Raw genomic sequence first — 20,323 nt, 5'->3', positions numbered from 1 at the left:
AATTTAACCTGACTGGAGGTTAGGATTTGGGCCAGGTCTCTCCCATCTCAAGGGCAGGTCTCTCACACCCTACCTGGGCTGTGAACGAAATGGCACCCTCGAAGTAGTGCACTACTGTATATAGGGAATAAGGTGGCATTTCAGACACAGCCCTGGAGATCAGAGAGTGTTCATATCCAAATGAGTTCCTCTCAATGTTTCTTCCTAACGGCCCTGCTACGATATAGCCATCGGGCGTCAGGCATTGCCATCAGCTGTCAGCCGTTGAGGAAATTCTTCCTTTGAAATGAATGAAAGCTGTTTTACTGCCCATGTTGCACTCACGTTGCGTCACGTCCAATGGCAGCGTCCAAGCTCAAGAATCGCAGAGGTTCAATTATTGATGGCTGACGTTCGGGTTCATTCTATCTTGTGAACTGTATAGGTGAGGCCATATGTCAAGAAGCTACTACTAGCTAGCTAGCTAGCTACATTGATTAGCTAGGTTCACAAAAAATAAACAAATAAAACTGTAATTAGAGGATAATTTAGTACACGCTTCATCTACTGGTACAACCACTAGCAACAATTTAATTAGTACTTGAGAAAAACGGGACTAAAAAACGATTGTACTTACGCATAATCGATGAATATGGTTTACTACAGTAGGGGAAAATAGAATGAAGATGGTCTTCCCCTCTTCTCCTCTCCACTCTCAACAACGCGCTCTGTGTAGCAGGTAGAACTTCACTTTGAAACGATGCTGATGACAAAGCAACGCTTATAGTGGAGCTGAAGGGTTATTGAGTGTTTTTTCATGCCACTGCCACCTCTGCTTGCCGTTGATGTTTAGCCTTGGGTTGCTGTAAGCACTTTTTGACAAATGCATTTGTAAATGTGAATAACATTAAGATCACTTTATTGGTCAATTGCATACCGCTTTTAACTCAACCACTCCAAAAGACATACATAGGTTCTGGAGAGGTGCAGGGGGCTGCCATACTGGGCGCCTGTGGAGCTGTTGTTGTGGGGGGTTAAGTGCCTTGCTCAAGGGCACGGCACGCAATGGCATCTAGGATTTGATACCAGCAACCCTCTGGTTGCCAGCTCACTTCCCACCAGATTTTCTAGTTGTACCCGGGATTCGAACTGGCAAACCTCCAGTTGCTGGCTCGCCTCTCTAACCGTTAGGCTACCTGCCGCCTGATACATGAAATACATGTGAAAAATACATGTGAATAAATTTAAATATATATTGTGATTGATTGGCATACAGACCGTTTCCACAGTGATCAATCCTTGTGGTGCTATAAGACATATGGCTTGAGAATTGACAGTACAAGGGCCCTTCCTACTCCTCTTTCGGACTACATAGGTCTTATATTGGATGGGAGAGGTTAGTTCTGCTCATCAGTGATTCATGATATTAAAAGGGTCTGTTAATAACTAACGTGCCAAGAGCGACTCCAGTCATTAATTATGGAAGGGAGAAAATGAACTCTGAAAATATATCCCTCATGATTGATGACTTCTGTAACAGCCACGAAGCACACACCCTCTACTCTGATTGAATCATAACGGTATGACACTGAGCTACATCCAACCTACACTGTATACTGGTAAAGTACACTGTAAAAGACTTACAGTAAACACTTCATCTACTGCTCAAGCTACACTCAAATGTTTTGAAAATGTGCTTTGGAAATATTTTGATGTATGAAGAATACCCACACTATACCTATAATGTTGTACCTTGTATTCAACCTGTGGCGATGGCAATTTAACAAAGGCTTTTCAACTTTTCCTGTTTGAAAGTGCCTTAGACATGTTTTGATTATGAAGAAGTACACCTATTCTCACTGAACATTCAAGATGTCTAACCTTTCTTTCTTTTCCCCCCCTCTCTTTTCCCCTTCCCTGATTCCTCCCTCTCGTAGCGTGTAACTGCAACCTGCACGCCCGGCGCTGCCGCTTCAACATGGAGCTGTACAAGTTGTCGGGGAGGAAGAGCGGAGGCGTGTGCATGAACTGTCGCCACAACACGGCCGGACGCCACTGCCACTACTGCAAGGAGGGCTTCTACCGGGATATGGCCAGGCCCATCACACACCGCCGTGCCTGCAAAGGTATGGAGAATAGGTTTTATACTATAGGCGTATCTTTCAGAATAGTGTTTGTAGTGTCAATAGTCCTTTTCAATCCAGTTGATTCAGTAGATTTATTGACGTTTTTTATTCAAAATTGCTATTTATTTTCAAAAAGTGCAATAAATATATACATTACCGTTCAAAAGTATGGAGTCACTTAGAAATGTCCTTGTTTTCGAAAGAAAAGCAACTTTTTTGTCCATTCAAATAACATGAAATTGATCAGAAATACAGTGTAGACATTGTTAATGTTGTAAATGGCTATTGTAGTTGGAAATGGCTGATCTTTAATGGAATATCTACATAGGCGGACAGAGGCCCATTATCAGCAACCATCAGTCCTGTGTTCCAATGGCACGTTGTGTTTGCTAATCCAAGTTTATCATTTAAAAAGGCTAATTGATCATTAGAAAACCCTTTTGCAATTATGTTAGCACAGCTGAAAACTGTTGTGCTGATTAAAGTAGCAATAAAACTGGCCTTCTTGAGACTAGTTGAGTATCTGGAGCATCAGCAATTGTGGGTTCGATTACAGGCTCAAAATGGCCAGAAACAAAGAACTTTCTTCTGAAACTCGTCAGTCTATACTTGTTCTGAGAAATGAAGGCTATTCCATGCCAGAAATTGCCAAGAAACTGAAGATCTCGTACAACGCTGTGTACTACTCCCTTCACAGAACATCGCAAACTGGCTCTAACCAGAATAGAAAGAGGAGTGCTAGGCCCCAGTGCACAACTGAGCAAGAGGACAAATACATTAGAGTGTCTAGTTTGAGAAACAGGCGCCTCACAGGTCCTCAACTGGCGACTCCTGGATGCTGACCTTCTAGGCAGAGTTGCAAAGAAAAAGCCATATCTCAGACTGGCCAATAAAAATAAAAGATTAAGATGGGCAGTCTGAGATATGGCTACAGTAGCCATTTACAACATTAACAATGTCTACACTGTATTTCTGATCAATTTGATGTTATTTTAATGGACAAAGAAATTGCTTTTCTTTCGAAAACAAAGACATTTCTAAGTGACCCGAAACTTTTGAACGGTAGTGTGTATATATATATATATATATATATATATATATATATATATATATATATATATATGTATATATATATATGCACAGTACCAGTCAAAAGTTTGGACACACCTACTCATTCAAGGGTTTGTCTTTATAGGACTATTGACACTACAAACACTATTCTGAAAGATACGCCTATAGTATAATACCTATTCTCCATACCTTTGCAGGCATATATATACTGTATATAACCCTATAGCATTGACTGAAATGGTAACTCTATTCTAAGAAGTAGGCTGGCATCTTCACTTCCAAACTGATACCATGCCTCTGTAAGTAAATCATTTGAAACTGTCACAGAAGCTGTTCTTGCAAAAATCCACAGAAAAAAATTCCTCCCGACCACAAGCTACATTAAATTAGCATCTGATTGAGTTATTTCACATGGAAAAAGTGGTGTTTGAATTGTGGAATGTTTCGAATTTGCAGTGAATGTTTTTCTGTCTCGTTCTTACGCCGAAAGCTTTTACTTATTGGAAGAACAACACAATTTTTCTGCGCTTGTTGCTCGGGGAAATATGCAAATCGATAGCAGAGGGAGGCGGCATTCTTTCTCAATTCTGTAGGTTAGAGTGAGATGTTAAGGGATTGCTTACAGAGAACTCAAAACAATGTGGATGGTGAGAACTGCCAACACTCATAGCCGTGAAGGGCTTTTGTTGGAGGCTAACCCAAGCAGCTGTAAACCAAAAGGAGTCAAGTACGGGACGGTACGTTACTATTGTCCATATTAAATCAATTTTCATTACACTGTACTGTAGTACAGTACAACAGTACCCATTCTATTATTCCAATTGACCATGGCACAACCTGCAATGTGACACAGTAATTGACTTTAGCAGTAGTTTTTTGCCCTTAACAAACACACATATAGATACAGTTGAAGTCGGAAGTTTACATACACCTTAGCCAAATACATTTAAACTCAGTTTTTCACAATTCCTGACATTTAATCCTAGTAAAAACTTCGGTCAGTTAGGGTCACCACTTTATTTTAAGAATGTGAAATGTCAGAATAATAGTAGAGAGAATGATTTATTTCAGCTTTTATTTATTTCATCGCATTCCCAGTGGGTCAGAAGTTTACATACACTGAATTGGTATTTGGTAGCATTGCCTTTAAATTGTTTAACTTGGGTCAAATGTTTCGGGTAACCTTCCACAAGCATCCCACAATAAGTTGGGTGAATTTTGTCCCATTCCTCCTGACAGAGCTGGTGTAACTGAGTCAGGTTGGTAGGCCTCCTTGCTCGCACACGCTTTTTCAGTTCTGCCCACACATTTTCTATAGGATTGAGGTCAGGGCTTTGTGATGGCCTCTCCAATACCTTGACTTTGTTGTCCTTAAGCCATTTTGCCACAACATTGTCCATTTGGAAGACCCATTTGCGACCAAGCTTTAACTTCCTGACTGATGTCTTTAGATGTTGCTTCAATATATCCACATGATGCCATCTATTTTGTGAAGTGCACCAGTCCCTCCTGCAGCAAAGCACCCCCACAGCATGATGCTGCCACCCCCGTGCTCTTCGGCTTGCAAGCGTCCCCCTTTTCCCTCCAAACATAACGATGGTCATTATGGCCAAACAGTTCTATTTTTGTTTCATCAGACCAGAGGACATTTTTCCAAAAGTACGATCTTTGTCCCCATGTGCAGTTGCAAACCGTAGTCTGGCTTTTCTATTGCGGTTTTGGAACAGTGGCTTCTTCCTTGCTGAGCGGCCTTTCAGGTTATGTCGATATAGGACTAGTTTTACTGTGGATATAGATACTTTTGTACCTGTTTCCTCCAGCATCTTCACAAGGTCCTTTGCTGTTGTTCTGGGATTTATTTGCACTTTTCGCACCAAAGTACGTTCATCTCTAGGAGACAGAACGCGTCTCCTTCCTGAGTGGTATGACGGCTGCTTGGTCCCATGGTGTTTATACTTGCGTACTATTGTTTGTACAGATGAACGTGGTACCTTCAGGTGTTTGGAAATTGCTCCCAAGGATGAACCAAAATTCTGAGGTCTTGGCTGATTTCTTTTGATTTTCCCATGATGTCAAGCAAAGAGGCACTGAGTTTGAAGGTAGGCCTTGAAATACATCCACAGGTACACCTCCAATTGACTCAACTGATGTCAATTAGCCTATCAGAAGCTTCTAAAGCCATGACATCATTTTCTGGAATTTTTCAAGCTGTTTAAAGGCACAGTCAATTTAGTGTATGTAAACTTCTGACACACTGGAATTGTGATACAGTGAATTATAAGTGAAATAATCTGTCTGTAAACAATTGTTGGAAAAATGACTTGTGTCATGCATAAAGTAGATGTCCTAACCGACTTGCCAAACTATAGTTTGTTAACAAGACATTTGTGAAGTGGTTGAAAAACGAGTTTTAATGACTCCAACCTAAGTGTATGCAAACTTCAGACTTCAACTGTAGCTAAGACTCCCACAGATGTGTTGATATTGACAGCAGCTGTATCGAAATGTATGTCCCTGTTGCCAATGCAAGACACATCATACACAGGTTACACACACACACACACCTTCAACCCGTGCCTATGAGCGCGGCAGTGCTTGGGCCCTGGAGGCTGTGCGATCTGTTTTTATCAAAGCGGAGCAGTTCGGGGCGGGTCAGACCCGCGCGGCGATAAAAACTTTATCGCCTTCCTCTCGGATACCAAGATGTGACGGAAATGAACGTTACTGTGGAAACGGCCCTCAACCTGTGCGGCTGGCAGCATGATTGATCAGAGCAATCCTAGCCCCTTTTAGGACCTGTTTCTCAGTCCGAGAAGCAAGCTCTCTTCTCATCTCTTCTCTTATTCTCTCTAATCCTCCAATTCGTTCTACCTTTTTATCTGCTGCAGTGTTTTATATCTTTGTCCTCTTGTGACAGGGCCAGGAGAAGGTTCACGGGTCAAAAATGGTCGGTGTCACGTCTGAAATGGAGTAACGGCAATAAAATACAGGTGTTTTTTGAATGGGACTAAGGAATGGGCGGTTACGTCTGGAGGGTTGGGGGGCGGAATGTCTGCTTCCAATCAGACCTCCTCTGTGGACGAGTGTCCATGTCGGACCTGCTGTGTGTGTGCGCGCGTGTGTGTGTACGCGTGTGTGTACACGTGCATGAGTGCGTGTCCAACACACAGTCTACAAGGATTGCCAGTTTAATGGACAGGCCAGACTCTGATGGATGGGTCAAGTGGCAGCGTCTCTCCCATCTGCTCCCAGTTACACCCTTGTGCTTAGGTAACACACACACAAACACACACAGGTCCCAACCCCCCTCCACCCCCAGTGCCCTCGGCCTTCTGCCCCAGCCCCAAGTGCCTCTCTGTGGGGTGTCCCAAGCTCCTGCAGGGCTGGACAGCGGCCGCTGCCACTCTCCATCCACGGCTTTACGCGGCTACGTGCATAAAAACAGCCGGCAAATTAAAGAAACATGCAGGCCATAACCAGCACAGTCTTGCCTACGAGGTCTTCAATGTCAGTACTTTATGTGCCTCCAAACATGTCCTAGTCTTGGCATCTATATCGATTAGAATTAATGTCAAAGAAAGGAATTCAAATTTAGGCCTTAGAGTATGTCAGCAGTCCTTGCCAACAAAAAGCCACAAATATACTTTATACTGAATGTATTAAGATTTGTCCTCCAAGTAGCTTCTGAAGTGGACCATATGTTAATTATTTCTTATAGAATAACTTTATAGAAACAAGGGAATTAGGAAATCCAAGATAAATCGTTCCAAAACCAAAACGCCCATGCCAGTATCGGCCAGATGTCTATAGAGCAAACCGCCCAATTAGAAAAGGTGAAATACTTGGACCCCTTTGAAATGAGGGTCTACTCAGTTACCCACGCACTCACATGGTTTGCTAAAACACACACACACACACTGTTTGCACGCACACACACACTGTTTGCACGCACACACACACTGTACACACACACACATACGCGCGCGGTATTGATCCATTGAGAGTTCAAGAGTGAGCAAACGCCTGCTGTCCAAAGACTACAAGTCCCAAGGCGGTGCCTGTCTGTCACACCTTCAGTCACACAGGCTTGAAAAGTAATCAACATCTGAGGACATTTTTACAGCTTTTTAACTGGCCCAAGCCCCTGCACGTAAAACTTCAGAAAGACGGTGTGAGGACGGAGGAGAGTGGCTGGGGGAGGGGAAGGGGAGGGGGTGCCCCTCCCAAAACACCATCCTGGCACTCATCTGTTGTTTTCTGAGCTTAACAGACTTTGAACACAATAAATAACAGTGGACTTACAGAGTACTTTAATCCCATTTTAAAGCGGTTACATGGATAGAACGAAAAAGTATTTGCATTATAACATATTTGACTTTTAATTAGGTGTTATGTTCAACTCATAAACATGTAGCTAAATATTTTTTGATTGTACCAGACTTTGTACCAGACTTTGAACACAATAAATAACAGTGGATTTACAGAGTACTTTAATCCCATTTTAAAGCGGTTACATGGATAGAACGAAAAAGTATTTGCATTATAACATATTTGACTTTTAATTAGGTGTTATGTTCAACTCATAAACATGTAGCTAAATATTTTTTGATTGTACCAGTATAAGACGGCCGTATTCTGACATCTCCTTCATTTGTTTGCCTTTGTTATTTGACAATTAGCGAAACAATGGATTGTTTCAGAAATGATTGTCTGTTGCCGTCCCACAAGTCTAGGCATGCCGGTATCATCCAGACTGGCACAGACTTTACCAGACAGATCAAATGAGGGGAAGTTTACACTTCTGTCCCCCCCATTTAGTTCAGCAAACCAGTTTGTACATGATTTGTTATATTTATTTTTATAAACTACTAGATTATTCTAGTCTCTCCATTTGGAGTGTAGAGCATTGCTTTCTATATTGCTATTGTGCATAGAGTAGTGCTGTGGTATGAAATCAGAGGCGCTCGTGTTGTTCTACAACCTATGTCTCCGGACTCCAACAGTGGGTTTCTAGTGGACTCATCAGCTGTGTTTTATTAACACGTATAAAGGGGCGCCAATCCCAGGAATGCCAGAAATTCCAAATGGAGCCGCGGCCCCGTCCGTGCTGCACCTGGGCACAGGAACAAGAGCAGAGCATTTGGCAGGAGAGAAGTCACATGGTAGACATGAAGCGAAACAGGAACTAAGTCATACCAGAAGACCCCATTGACGGAGTCTGGACACACATTTGACTTTCAACTTCCCTGTGCCCCAACCCACTCAATACAAACATATATTATTAATATATTACCAACACTGCCAACCAACGGCCAATCAAAGCCTTCCGTGAGTTTGAAGCTGGGTCAGGTGGTGTGGATTTTGCATGCAATGCGAGCCGTCAGATTTACGGAGCGAGCGCAAGCTTCAAACGAGCGAACACACTTTGACACCCCAGCCGGACACCCGGACGGAACAGCCACATGTGCATCTGAAGATCAAAGCACTAACACCCCACCCCACAACCCCCCACCCCCCCACTCCCAACTCTCATGGTCCAGACTCCCTCCACCTCACCACACCCCTCCAAAATCAACAGGTGGTAGAGTCCTTCCTCCTCAGTTGTGATGGCAAAATGAGCAGCACAAATAAACATGTTCACACACACTGAAGGAACAACACAGCAAGGCCCTGAAGAAAACTCCTCATGTTAGCAGCTGCCATTCCTTGGCAGGCCCTATCAGAGACTGTTGGGTTACTGGGTTTTCCCCAAAGGCTCGTTTCGCCCTTTCTTGTTGTTTTTATAAAAGCAGGAGGCCAATTACCAGCTATCACATTACACTTAAGTAATGCAGTTTGCTTTTGCAATTTTGCAACTTGGCGAGCTTGTTTTCTATCTAATTAAGCCCAAAGTAGAGGGAAAAAGCTGTCCTCCCAGTCCTCTTTTTTTGGGGGGCCTGTTGTTTTTGGCCAAAGGCGATTCTCTATGCCAGAACTGATCGACAAGATAAAATGCAAAATGTTACTATTGAATCGAGGAGGCAGAGTTTTTCCGAAAGCATTGTTTTTTATTGACTCTGGACAGAAGTCAAATCGTTCAATCGCACCCTTTAAAGTAAAATGTTACGGAGATATTAAAGTTGTGCATTTTTATGTGTCTAGATAATCTGTCAGATTGATCAGTGTAACGTGTAATAGTGATACTTGATAGCGTGTGGATGGAGAAGTTTATCTTCCAAGTTTGATAAGTCTATGTGTGGTTTCTCAAGGAAGACATGTCTGTTTTCCTTGTTGAGCCGGGTTGAGCCAAGGTGAGGTGAGGGAGATTTAGTCTTGTTTATGCTGATGAGCACACCAGAGGCAAAGTTTTGAACATGTTAGCCCTCACTCTCTCCCTTTCACCGTTCTTCCCCTCTGCATGTCTGTCTCTCTTCTTCCTCTCTCCTCTCCTCTCCTCTCCTCTCCTCTCCTCTCCTCTCCTCTCCTCTCCTCTCCTCTCCTCTCCTCTCCTCTCCTCTCCTCTCCTCTCCTCTCCTCTCCTCTCCTCTCCTCTCCTCTCCTCTCCGTCACCTTGTAAAGAGCTCTTGGAAGAGAGGAGCTAACCAGGCCGGGTCTTGTATTAAGCAGCTCTTTAAACCGAAAAATACCCATATTACTCAAGGTGCGTTCAGACGGACGACGCATACCATAACAGCACATAAAGGACCGGGGGACAGGGACTCTCTCTGGGTGGTGTGTTGCTGTTGGCACGCAGCGGGCGCCAGGCTGATTTTCGGGAAGTGATGAAACAGCAGAGTGGGTGTGTGTGTCAGAGTGTGTGTCACACACAAACAGGCACCAGCATAGCACCTAAGAGACCGAACAAATGGAGGCTTTTCTTCCCTGTCAACACACACAAACACACACACATATGCACACACACACCTTTGCCGGGCAGTGCCAGGTCCCAAAACCTGGAGGCGACAGTGGCAGGGTAGCCCAATTGAGCAGAAGGAATCCCAGACCTGGAGTCTGAACGATAGAGGAAATAAATTAAAGGAACACTCAGTCCTGTTGCATCTGGAATACTGTTGGATACTTCAAAGGCAGATGATGATTAACTAGGATGTGTTGTGCTACAGAGCCTATTCATGAGAGGGTTCAAAATGCCATCTGATTTTAGTCAAGTCACAAATAAACCTTGAAAGTGACACTGAATATCTGTGTGACAAACCATAGACTACTTAAATGTTTCTCAAAAGGCCACATCTAACCATCTCCTCTCTCTCTCTCTCTCTCTCTGTCTTTCTCTGGCACTCTCTCTGTCTCGCGCTCTCTGTCTTTCTCTCTCTCCTTCTGTCTCTCTCTCTCTCTCTCCCGCTCATTCTCTCTCACTCTCTGTCTGTCTGTCTGTCTGTCTGTCTGTCTGTCTGTCTGTCTGTCTGTCTGTCTGTCTGTCTGTCTGTCTGTCTGTCTGTCTGTCTGTCTGTCTGTCCCTTGCTCTCTCTCTCACTCTGTCTCTCTGTCTCTCTCTCTCTTTCTCTCTGTCTCACTCTCTCTCTCTCCCTCTCCCTCTCTCTCTCTTGCTCGATCTCTGTCTCTGTCTGTCTCTATCTGTCTGTCCCTCATGCGCTCTCTCTCTCTTTCTCTCTCGCTCTCGCTCTCTGTCTCGCTCTCTCTGTCTCTCTCTGTCTGTGTCTCTGTCTCTCTGTCTCTCTCACCTCCTCACCCTCTCCCTCCCTCCCTCTCTCCAGCCTGTGACTGCCACCCGGTGGGTGCGGCAGGTAAGACGTGTAACCAGACGACAGGCCAGTGCCCCTGTAAGGACGGCGTGACGGGCATCACCTGCAACCGCTGTGCTAAGGGCTACCAGCAGAGCCGCTCACCTGTGGCCCCCTGCATCAGTGAGTAGATCCCAGACACACTCACACACACACTCACAGACTCACACATACTGAAAACACTCATATCTCACACATACAAACACACACACATACACACACATGCTTGCATACACTCACAGCCACACACACAGGGCCGCTCAACTGTGGACCCTTGCATCAGTGAGTATATCACACAAACACACACACACACACACACACACATTGACATGCATTTAACAGAAGCACATATTTACTTGTCACCAGGGGAAGGCAGTGTACTGTTTTTGCTATCAGTAGCCACATCGAGCCTGTGGGAACACACAGTGTGTTGCTGTGGTCCTGGCCAGTAATCTATCCACCAGCGCTGACGTGTGTGGGTGCACCAGAGCGTGACCAAGGCAAGGCCTCCTTCGTGCTGAAGGCCCCAGTGGTGGCACACACACACACTCACACTCAACCTCCCTGTCCACCTCAACCCCAGGCTCTGTTTGTATCTGTGTTGCCATGCCCACTCCAAGGACAAGGGGCTGGTTTCATTTTTCCCCCATCAGGGTTTTACCAGAGTGCCCACGCCAGTCTCTGCCACCACATCAACTCAAGGGTTTACACTAAACTAACCACACAGGGAAACCATAACATACCCATGTAACATACTGGAATACCATACCATACCCATGTAACATACTGGAATACCATACCATAACCATGTTACATAATGGGGAAACCATACCATAACCATGTTACATAATGGGGAAACCATACCATAACCATGTTACATAATGGGGAAACCATACCATAACCATGTTACATAATGGGGAAACCATACCATAACCATGTTACATAATGGGGAAACCATACCATAACCATGTTACATAATGGGGAAACCATACCATAACCATGTTACATAATGGGGAAACCATACCATAACCATGTTACATAATGGGGAAACCATACCATACTGTAGGGGTTCCCAAACTTTTTCACTCCGGTCCCCCTTCCAACATTGGGGAACATCCCGAGCCCCACGTCTATTTCTATGGGCACAAGCACTGTTCATAACATAAACTGTTCACACCCCTCTTGTTGGCGGAGATATCATTTTGCAGTTTTAAAGCACCTTTCTGTGCAATTCTATACATTTTGCCATGTCTAATGTGTATTGATGTGATATTTGAGTGACTCAAACATTACAACAAAATCTATGGGCTAAAAAACCTAGCTAAAAACGGTAGCTGACATGGGCTAGTTGATCTGAACATTTCTGACAAGTTATAAATAGCTCTCTAAGGTATGTAATGACTAACATGATAAGAGGAAACTGATGATGCACTACCCAATTTCGAAATTGTACCTTGTGCATTCTACTATTACAACTTTAAAGAGTAAGTTGAATGGCGTGCTGATTTCCCCCGCTGCCGACCCCTCGCCCCACAGTTTGGTAACCACTGCCATACTGGAGAAACCACGAACCATGTACAAGCTCCAATGAGGGGTTTACAACCACACATGCAACATGGCAGGTATAGCTGCTTCATTCCCGGTCTCATTTCTGTAGCCAGATAACAGCATGGTGGAGAGTCATGTTCCCTGGGATGTCACAAGCTAGCTATCCCATTAGTGGGTTTACATTAGTTTGAAAGCCAATTATGATAGATAACTCAGGTACACATTGCAGCACTCGGTTAGCATGAGATAAGCTAGCCCATCCATAAATCCATCATTGCCTGTGTTGGATTAGAAAGTCAGAGTTTTCAATGCCTTCTGCTGCCATTGTTAAAAAATAATGAATTAGACAATAACCCCAAGAACATTTGCTCACTATTTGGCCAGGTTGTAAAAGAGAATGTGTTCTCAGTTAACCTGCCCTGGTAAAACAAAGGTAGGGATAGAGAGGTTCCTAGCTGGCACCAGTCACACAGATGAAGGCAGGTCATGATGGTCTGGTCTGGTCTGGGGTAGATCAGTGCCACCCTGAGACCCCAGTACCTGGCTACCGTTCAGGCTTTAGTACCATCACATGCCAGTACTGTGTGTGTGTGTGTGCTCTGTGAGTGTGTGTGTGTGTATGAATTAGATCACTAGTCCACCACCTGCAGGCAGGAGGAATAGAGGGCAGCTTGCCATCGTGCTGTGCCATGTGGTTTGGCACAATGATCCAAACTCACACACACACACACACACACACACACACACACACTAGGCTTGTGTAACCCTGAACCAACCACACCAAACTATGCTGTACCACGCAGTGCCATGCCAAGCTATGCCGTACCCTACCCCGCTATGCCACGTCGTGCCACATGGTGCCATGTTGTTGGTCTCACATTGGTGTTATAGAGCAGATGGCGGAGGGCAAAGAGGAGAAAACAATAGCGGTCGCGGCCGACAAACCAATCAGACACTTGCTGAAAGACACCCAATGAGGAGAAAGAGTGTTTCTTGGCCTCAGTGTGTGTGTGTGTGTGTGTGTGTGTGTGTGTGTGTGTGTGTGTGTGTGTGTGTGTGTGTGTGTGTGTGTGTGTGTGTGTGTGTGTGTGTGTGTGTGTGTGTGTGTGTGTGTGAATGCATGTGCATGCCATCTGAGGTTTCCCCTGTGAGCCAGAGAGCATCTCTTCCCAAAACGCCCTCCATTTGATTGGTACTATCATTCCTCCCCGGTCAAGCCCTTCTGCCCTCTAACACAGTAAGACACAAAGACCAGGCCTGCTAACACCCAATTAGTATGATAACACTGCCCCTCATCTGAATATCCCTTTATCATCTCAATATCTACTCTCAACCCTCCACCTTCAGAGGAGGAGCCCACAGCTTGGCGTGCCTTTCACCAGCTGCTCTCCTTTCCTCACTGCCTTTACCAAGCAGTCCAAAGCTCAATGCCCTATTTGTTGTTCTTGGTAGGGGTGTCCATAATTTCGAAGCAAGCCAACTGTCACTTGCCTCTCAAAACACTCTTTCCAGGAAGCTCCCTGTCTGTTTGTTTGACTCCAACCCAGTCCTCCTCCCTCTAACTCCCCAGTCGAAAGGCAAATCCCTCTGGTTGCACGCTAACGATGCTAAGCCTGCGTCCCAGTCATCCTATTGTTGTTATCATTGAGGCAGTGGATTTGTTGTTGCATTCGCATTTCATCGCTTTTCATTAGCATTTCTATTGAAAAGGGGGCCTTCGTTGTGGAGGGAATTCCTTAAGGATTTAATTGTTTTGGCTTTGGTGGAGACTGGCGAGGGGTTCTGGTTGAGCTAACCAGGCATATTGATGGAGTTTGCATCTGTCTGAAGATGTAACTACTATAGGTGGCTCCCCCCTTCACCATCTGTCTGATATGGCCCTGTTGGAATACATTGATCTTGTGTGTGTGTGTGTGTGTGTGTGTGTGTGTGTGTGTGTGTGTGTGTGTGTGTGTGTGTGTGTGTGTGTGTGTGTGTGCCAATATCAGTATCTTTATCACTGTGTTTAGGTTGATATTTCCACCCTACACCCTCCCTCTCATTCTTCCTACATCAAATAACTGTGATTCAATTCAGGCATACTTTATTGGCTTGACCACACATGCAAACAGTAGGCATATGGCCAGCAATTACACCATGTCTACATAAAATGTATAAATTGTTTCCATAAAACTTTAGTTAAAACTCTGTTGTTCTGTGTGTGTGTTTCAGAGATCCCAGTGGTGAACCCTACAGCCATGGTCAGCAGCAGCACAGAGGAACCGGCAGGTTAGTCATTCCCCCACCCTACATCCCACACCTGACACCTGTGTAACAAACCCCCCCCCCAAAATATGTTTTTATATTTCTGGCATCCATTTCTAAACTGGGTAAATAAATATTCATGAGGGGGCGGGCCTCTCTTTTGATGTTCAGTGAAGAAACGACTGCTCTGGATCCAAGTGAGATTTCCCTTAAAACCAGCATTCTTGGCACTGATGTCTGCCTGCTAGCCTTTAGCGAGTTAGCTTTGCTCCGCTGTGCTTGAAGCCCGACTCCAGTCGAACACAAAGCCAACGGAAAGGCTGCAACAGAAGTGATTAGTTGCAGTTTGCTAGCCCGGGGAAACTTCGGCGGGGAAGTTTCGAGGCGTGAAAAGAGTGTTGGCGACCGACGTTTTGGGGGAGAGCGTTTTCCGCCTCTGACTCCTGGCAGTCCTCACTCCATCCAGGCTCTCTCCGGTCAATTACTCCCCTCCTGTTTTTTAACGCCTTCACCTCGCTGGCGGAATTGCGGCCCGGTGTTGATTTGGAAACGGTGATTCATCACAGGCTTTAACGGCATAACTCAACGCCGTGGCGACCACAGACATACCTCCCACAACGTCAGCACCCCCTACTCAGCTTTCACAGTTGGTTTGGCTGAGACACGGTCTTCTCTGGAAGGCCCAGGCCAGAAGATATGTACTGTAAGGCCTGGGACTTGCAAACTAGCCAAAGGGGGGCAAATGAGTTGAGCGGGAGTGCTTGATATATAATTTGGTATAAATCTAAAGATCTGGGATCAGATGACCCTATCCCCAATCCTAACCTTAACCATTAGGCGGATGGATTTTTAAAAATACTACTAAGGAGTAACATGTACCTACCCCAGAGGAAGAGTTTGTGGGATGAAGGGGTTTAAGCTGGTGACCTTTGACTGCTAGCCAAGGTCTCAACTTGAAGGAATTGCAATAAGAGTGAACTTAAAAGAAGAACTTAAATGTCTAGCTCGGATGTGAAAGTTGTGGTGTCATCTTATCAGCATTGCTAGCAGCACACACTACCATCAACTGCCAGACCACGGCTAACTTAGCCCACTGATAGGCCTAGCAGCTCCGCCTTGCCCTCTGATAGGCTAGGTGGAATTTTCACCACATTGCTTACACCAACCCAATCTCTGCTTGGGCTTGTAACCCTCACTCACACAGTATACTCCTTTGTGTGTTTCTGCATCCCTGGGAAAGGCTTTTTCCACTGAAGAACGGTTGTTATCGTCAATTCATCTCTGCACAAGTGTACAACATACAGGATAATTTTCTCTTCCATCTCTCCTTTAACCCACCCACCATATACCAACCAACCTCTCCTCCTTCTTAGGTCACTCAGAAACCCAAAACCTTTTTCTTGTGTGTGTGTGTGTGTGTGTGTGTGTGTGTGTGTGTGTGTGTGTGTGTGTGTGTGTGTGTGTGTGTGTGTGAGGGGGGCGGTGGACGCAATTTGTCCTTGTCACCGCGCTGTGAAAAGGGACGGGGGAACAAGGGTAACCGGAGCTGCCGAGGCGATTGTGTGTGTTTTCAGCCGCGGCTCTTCTGGGTCAATGGGCGATTCATGGGGGCTTTTCCAGGTGAATGCCCATCAGTAAGTGACTCTTCATGGGAAAACACACACTGGCCCCGAGCCTGCGTTTCACTACTGATACCATGGGCTACATGGCTTGCCACTGTACCAGGGCACCATACACACACATGCAGGCACGCACGCACGCACACACACACACATGTACATATACATACACACAAATACTGTGTATACACACACACGTACTAATGTACACATATATAAAACATACACGTACACACACGCGCACGTATACATACCCACACATACACATGCATATATATATACACACACACACACACACACACACACACACACACACACACACACACACACACACATACACACATACACACACACACACACACACACAAACAAACACACACACACACACACACAAACAAACACAAAAAAACTTTAGAGCCCAAGATCCTATGGGTAAAAGTCAGGGAGCAGGATGAACCATCCTTTTCTACTTGACTGGCCGGTTGAACTGCTCTCCCACATCACTCAGTCTGTTTTCTCGTCTCTCCTGTAGATGGACATTCAACAGATTTATTCAGCTCTCCCCATGACTGATTCAGTGTGGCCTACTTCATCAATTCATTCATTGCGCCCTCTCCCTCTCCCTAACCCAAACACGCACGCACCCACGCACATAAACCAAATTCCCCTCTCTCTCGCTCATGCACATGCACACACACACACACCACAGAGAACCTTGCACAAATACACACGTTAACCCAGGTATGTTTAACTGAGGTTTATTGAAAGCTGCTGTGAGTGAGAGATAAAGGCACTAGGCTGCTGCTCTGGCTTCACTCTCTGCTTGTCGCTAATAAAAGCTCCATCACTCTAATATACGGGCCAAGCCTCCCTGACATTTTTACTGGTTCCTCGGCCCCCTCTCTCTTCCTCCTCCTCCTGCCCTCGCCTGCTCCGGCTCTCTCCAAACCCTCAGCAAAGCGAGCAACACGGCTCCCTCCTCACATGCGACCGACCCAGAAACAATTTTTTTGGGCCGTATTCCTACGAGCGATCACTTTCATTTAGTTTGTTTTGGAGGAGGAGACCGCTTCCCTGCACAACTTCTGAATTATTTAACTTTGACGGCAACTAGAGTGGGAGACCAGGGAGATTGCATATACCCGGACTCAGGTCTTTGAGATTTCACGCTAGCGGCAAACGTAACCTGGTGTCTTCGGGACCTTTGCGTGTGCCCCCTTCAAAAGACGGAGTAAAATTCAATCAGATACCAGGTTCTCTGGCATATTCAATAGAAGACTAAACTGGTCAGCAACTCTGTGTCCCTCAGTGACCTTTTAAACCAGAGCTATATTGAAGTATCCAACCCCAAGTTTATTCAAAACAAGTACAGTAGAGAGGTGGTTTAATGAACATGTTTGACCCTTTGTCCATTAAAACCAATTGGCCATTTTAATGGTGAGTTCCCCGTCATAGCTTAGGGAGAGGTTCTACCACAGAAGCTTACATTTGGTTGTCCCACAGCACCACTGGGTGTTACGTCGTGGTTTGGCTGGCCCACTTTATTCACTCCTTTGTGTCCATTCATGTGTGTTTTCTCATGTCCTATATGGATCTGTAAGGGATCAATTCAATCAAACCTGTATTGCGGTATGTACCGTCGGTCGTTTACTGCAAATGTTTTTCAACTGCTTTAGTTCACACACCTATCACCCAACACCCACCAGTCAAGACCCAGAGAAAAGCGCATCGACCACAGGGCAGCTTCATCCTCCTCTATACGTACAGCGGTCAGCTGTGTGGTCTCTCTCTGGTCGTAGTCTTGCAGCCATGGGGCTGCTGTGGGCTACTCACAGCCATCCAGCCATGACCACTTCCACCGCGCTCTGTCTTTTCTCAGGGTCCCACAAAGGCAGGCAGACATGTCAAACGGAACACTTTTTCCCCTCTGTAATATTTCACCCGCCACGACTCCCCCAGCGGTTATTGCAGGGGCTTACGTGTGATTTGTCTAAGGTCGTATATTACTCCAGCAAACTCAACCAAACCTAACATTTCCTCTATCCAGCCGCCTGTCTCAGAGTGCTGGCACTCGGGGTGTGTGTATATATGTGTGCGTGTGGGCATGTGTGTGCATGCCTGTGTGTTTGCATGTAGGTATGTGCGTGCATGCATGTTTGTGTCTCTTGGTGTGTGTGTGTATGTGTGTGTGTGTGTTTTTATGTACCTCTTGGTATGTGTGTGTAACACAGTGTGTAAACGTCTCAAGTGTGAGGAAGTTCTAAGAATGTAACCATGTAACCACTTTATCATCTCAAGTGTGTAACTGCTGTGCGGTTATGTGTGTAATTCTCCTAAGTGTGTAACTGTCCTGTTATATGTGTAATTGTCCCAAGTGTGTAATTCCCAGCAAGTTATACTCCAAATGTGAGACTGCCTAGTGTGCAGGTATCTGGTGTTTGAAAAAAGGGAAAACCCTGCACACATGTAATTGTAGATTATTGTCATGTTTGTGGTGCATAGGCCAAAAAAGTATCCGGTGTTTAAAATGTACTTTTCTTTTTTCAGCAGATTGTGAATCCTATTGCAAACCAGTGAAAGGGAATCTGAAGATCAACATGAAGAAATACTGCAAGAAAGACTATGGTGAGTGATTGAACAACTGAATGCTCTCTATTTATTTATCAAGCATGAAAAAAAGTGGTACCCAAACTAGAATAGTGAATTATAACAGTAAACTGCCAACCCATCACTCTGAAACGTGATTGTTAGTAGCTATATGGTATTATATGTTATTATACTATATGTTACAGGCTTTTTTTTTGTTGCTGAATAGTATTTTCAGTTAGTTTACAGTTGTGGTACTACTGTACCTGCATACATTTTAATGGTTGGTTTGTCTGTATGCCACGTCAGCGGTACAAGTCAACGTGCTGGACATGGAGACGGTGGGCGACTGGGCCAAGTTCTCGGTCAACGTGGTGTCCGTCTACAAGAGCCGCGGCGAGCCGCTCAAACGGGGCGACAACGTCCTGTGGATCCACATGAAGGACCTGGCCTGCAAGTGTCCCAAAATCCAGATGAGCAAGCGCTTCCTGGTGATGGGCACCAGTGAGACCGGGCCAGGGGGCCCTGGGGCTGGGGGGCCCGGGGCTGGACCAGGGGCTGCTGGGGCTGCTGCAGGAGCAGAGCGCGTAGGGCTCCTGGCCGATAAGAACAGCCTGGTCATCCAGTGGAGAGACGTTTGGACGCGGCGCCTCCGGAAGTTCCAGCGCAAAGAGAAGAAGGGCAAGTGCAGCAAAGCATGATGGGGGAGAGAGCAGCGCATCCCCATCCAACCCTCATGACCCCACCCATACTCCTACCTCCCCACGACCCCTTCCGAGCTCTCGGCTAGTTCGCAGGACGGAACACGACACCCCTACCCCCACCCACCCCCCGACCCCCTAAAAACCCTGACCCCCCCAAAACTGGGTACACTGCACATTACAGAGACTGCATGTATATTGCCTGTTTAAGGACCACTTTGTGTATATTGTATAATTATTTCCTTTTTATTTTCTGTTTTAATCATGGGACTGTGACTGTCTTTTTTCTATTGGTCTGCCTTAAAAAGGGACCATTAAAAAGGGTACGAAGTGTAGACGAGCGGATACCATTCCCTTTCTCGACAACGACAGCGAAAATGTCCACACTCCCCCACAGCCCTGCCCTCTCCCATTCCCCCTCCCCATTCAGACTGCTCCATCCCCCCCCCCCCCCCCCCCCCCCACCACCACCACCATGTTTTAGTGTTTTGAAACTATCGAAGCTCACATTTCCCATTCTATTACCAGGAGTATCCATGGAGCTCAGATAATCAGAGAGAGAGAGACTGATTTTTTAGTGTTGTAGCAAAGTGCCCCATGCAGGGGAGAAGACAAACTGCAGTTTGAAAAGACAAACTGCACAACCTCAGCTAGTCTGGCTCCTCCACCCACTGTTTCACTGTCTCTAAACCCCCACCTTTCTCTACGCA

At 45.6% G+C, this 20,323-nt stretch overlaps 1 protein-coding gene across 1 annotated transcript; it reads left to right on the top strand.

Annotated features, from left to right (window-relative positions):
- Window positions 1–1,916: 1,916 nt before the first annotated feature.
- On the top strand, window positions 1,917–19,613 carry LOC311124542 (netrin-3-like; the record flags this gene model as incomplete). Its single annotated transcript, XM_084198663.1, has 5 exons — window positions 1,917–2,105; window positions 10,889–11,038; window positions 14,675–14,731; window positions 18,874–18,951; window positions 19,222–19,613. Coding segments are annotated over 5 exons (866 nt in total), but the record flags the coding sequence as incomplete, so codon positions are not given.
- Between the last annotated feature and the right edge of the window lie 710 nt (window positions 19,614–20,323).

The sequence above is a fragment of the Coregonus lavaretus genome (genome assembly GCF_964263955.1).
Source record: "Coregonus lavaretus genome assembly, contig: HAP1_SCAFFOLD_2604, whole genome shotgun sequence".
NCBI lineage: Eukaryota > Metazoa > Chordata > Actinopteri > Salmoniformes > Salmonidae > Coregonus > Coregonus lavaretus.
This window is presented reverse-complemented; position numbering and strand designations above follow the sequence as displayed.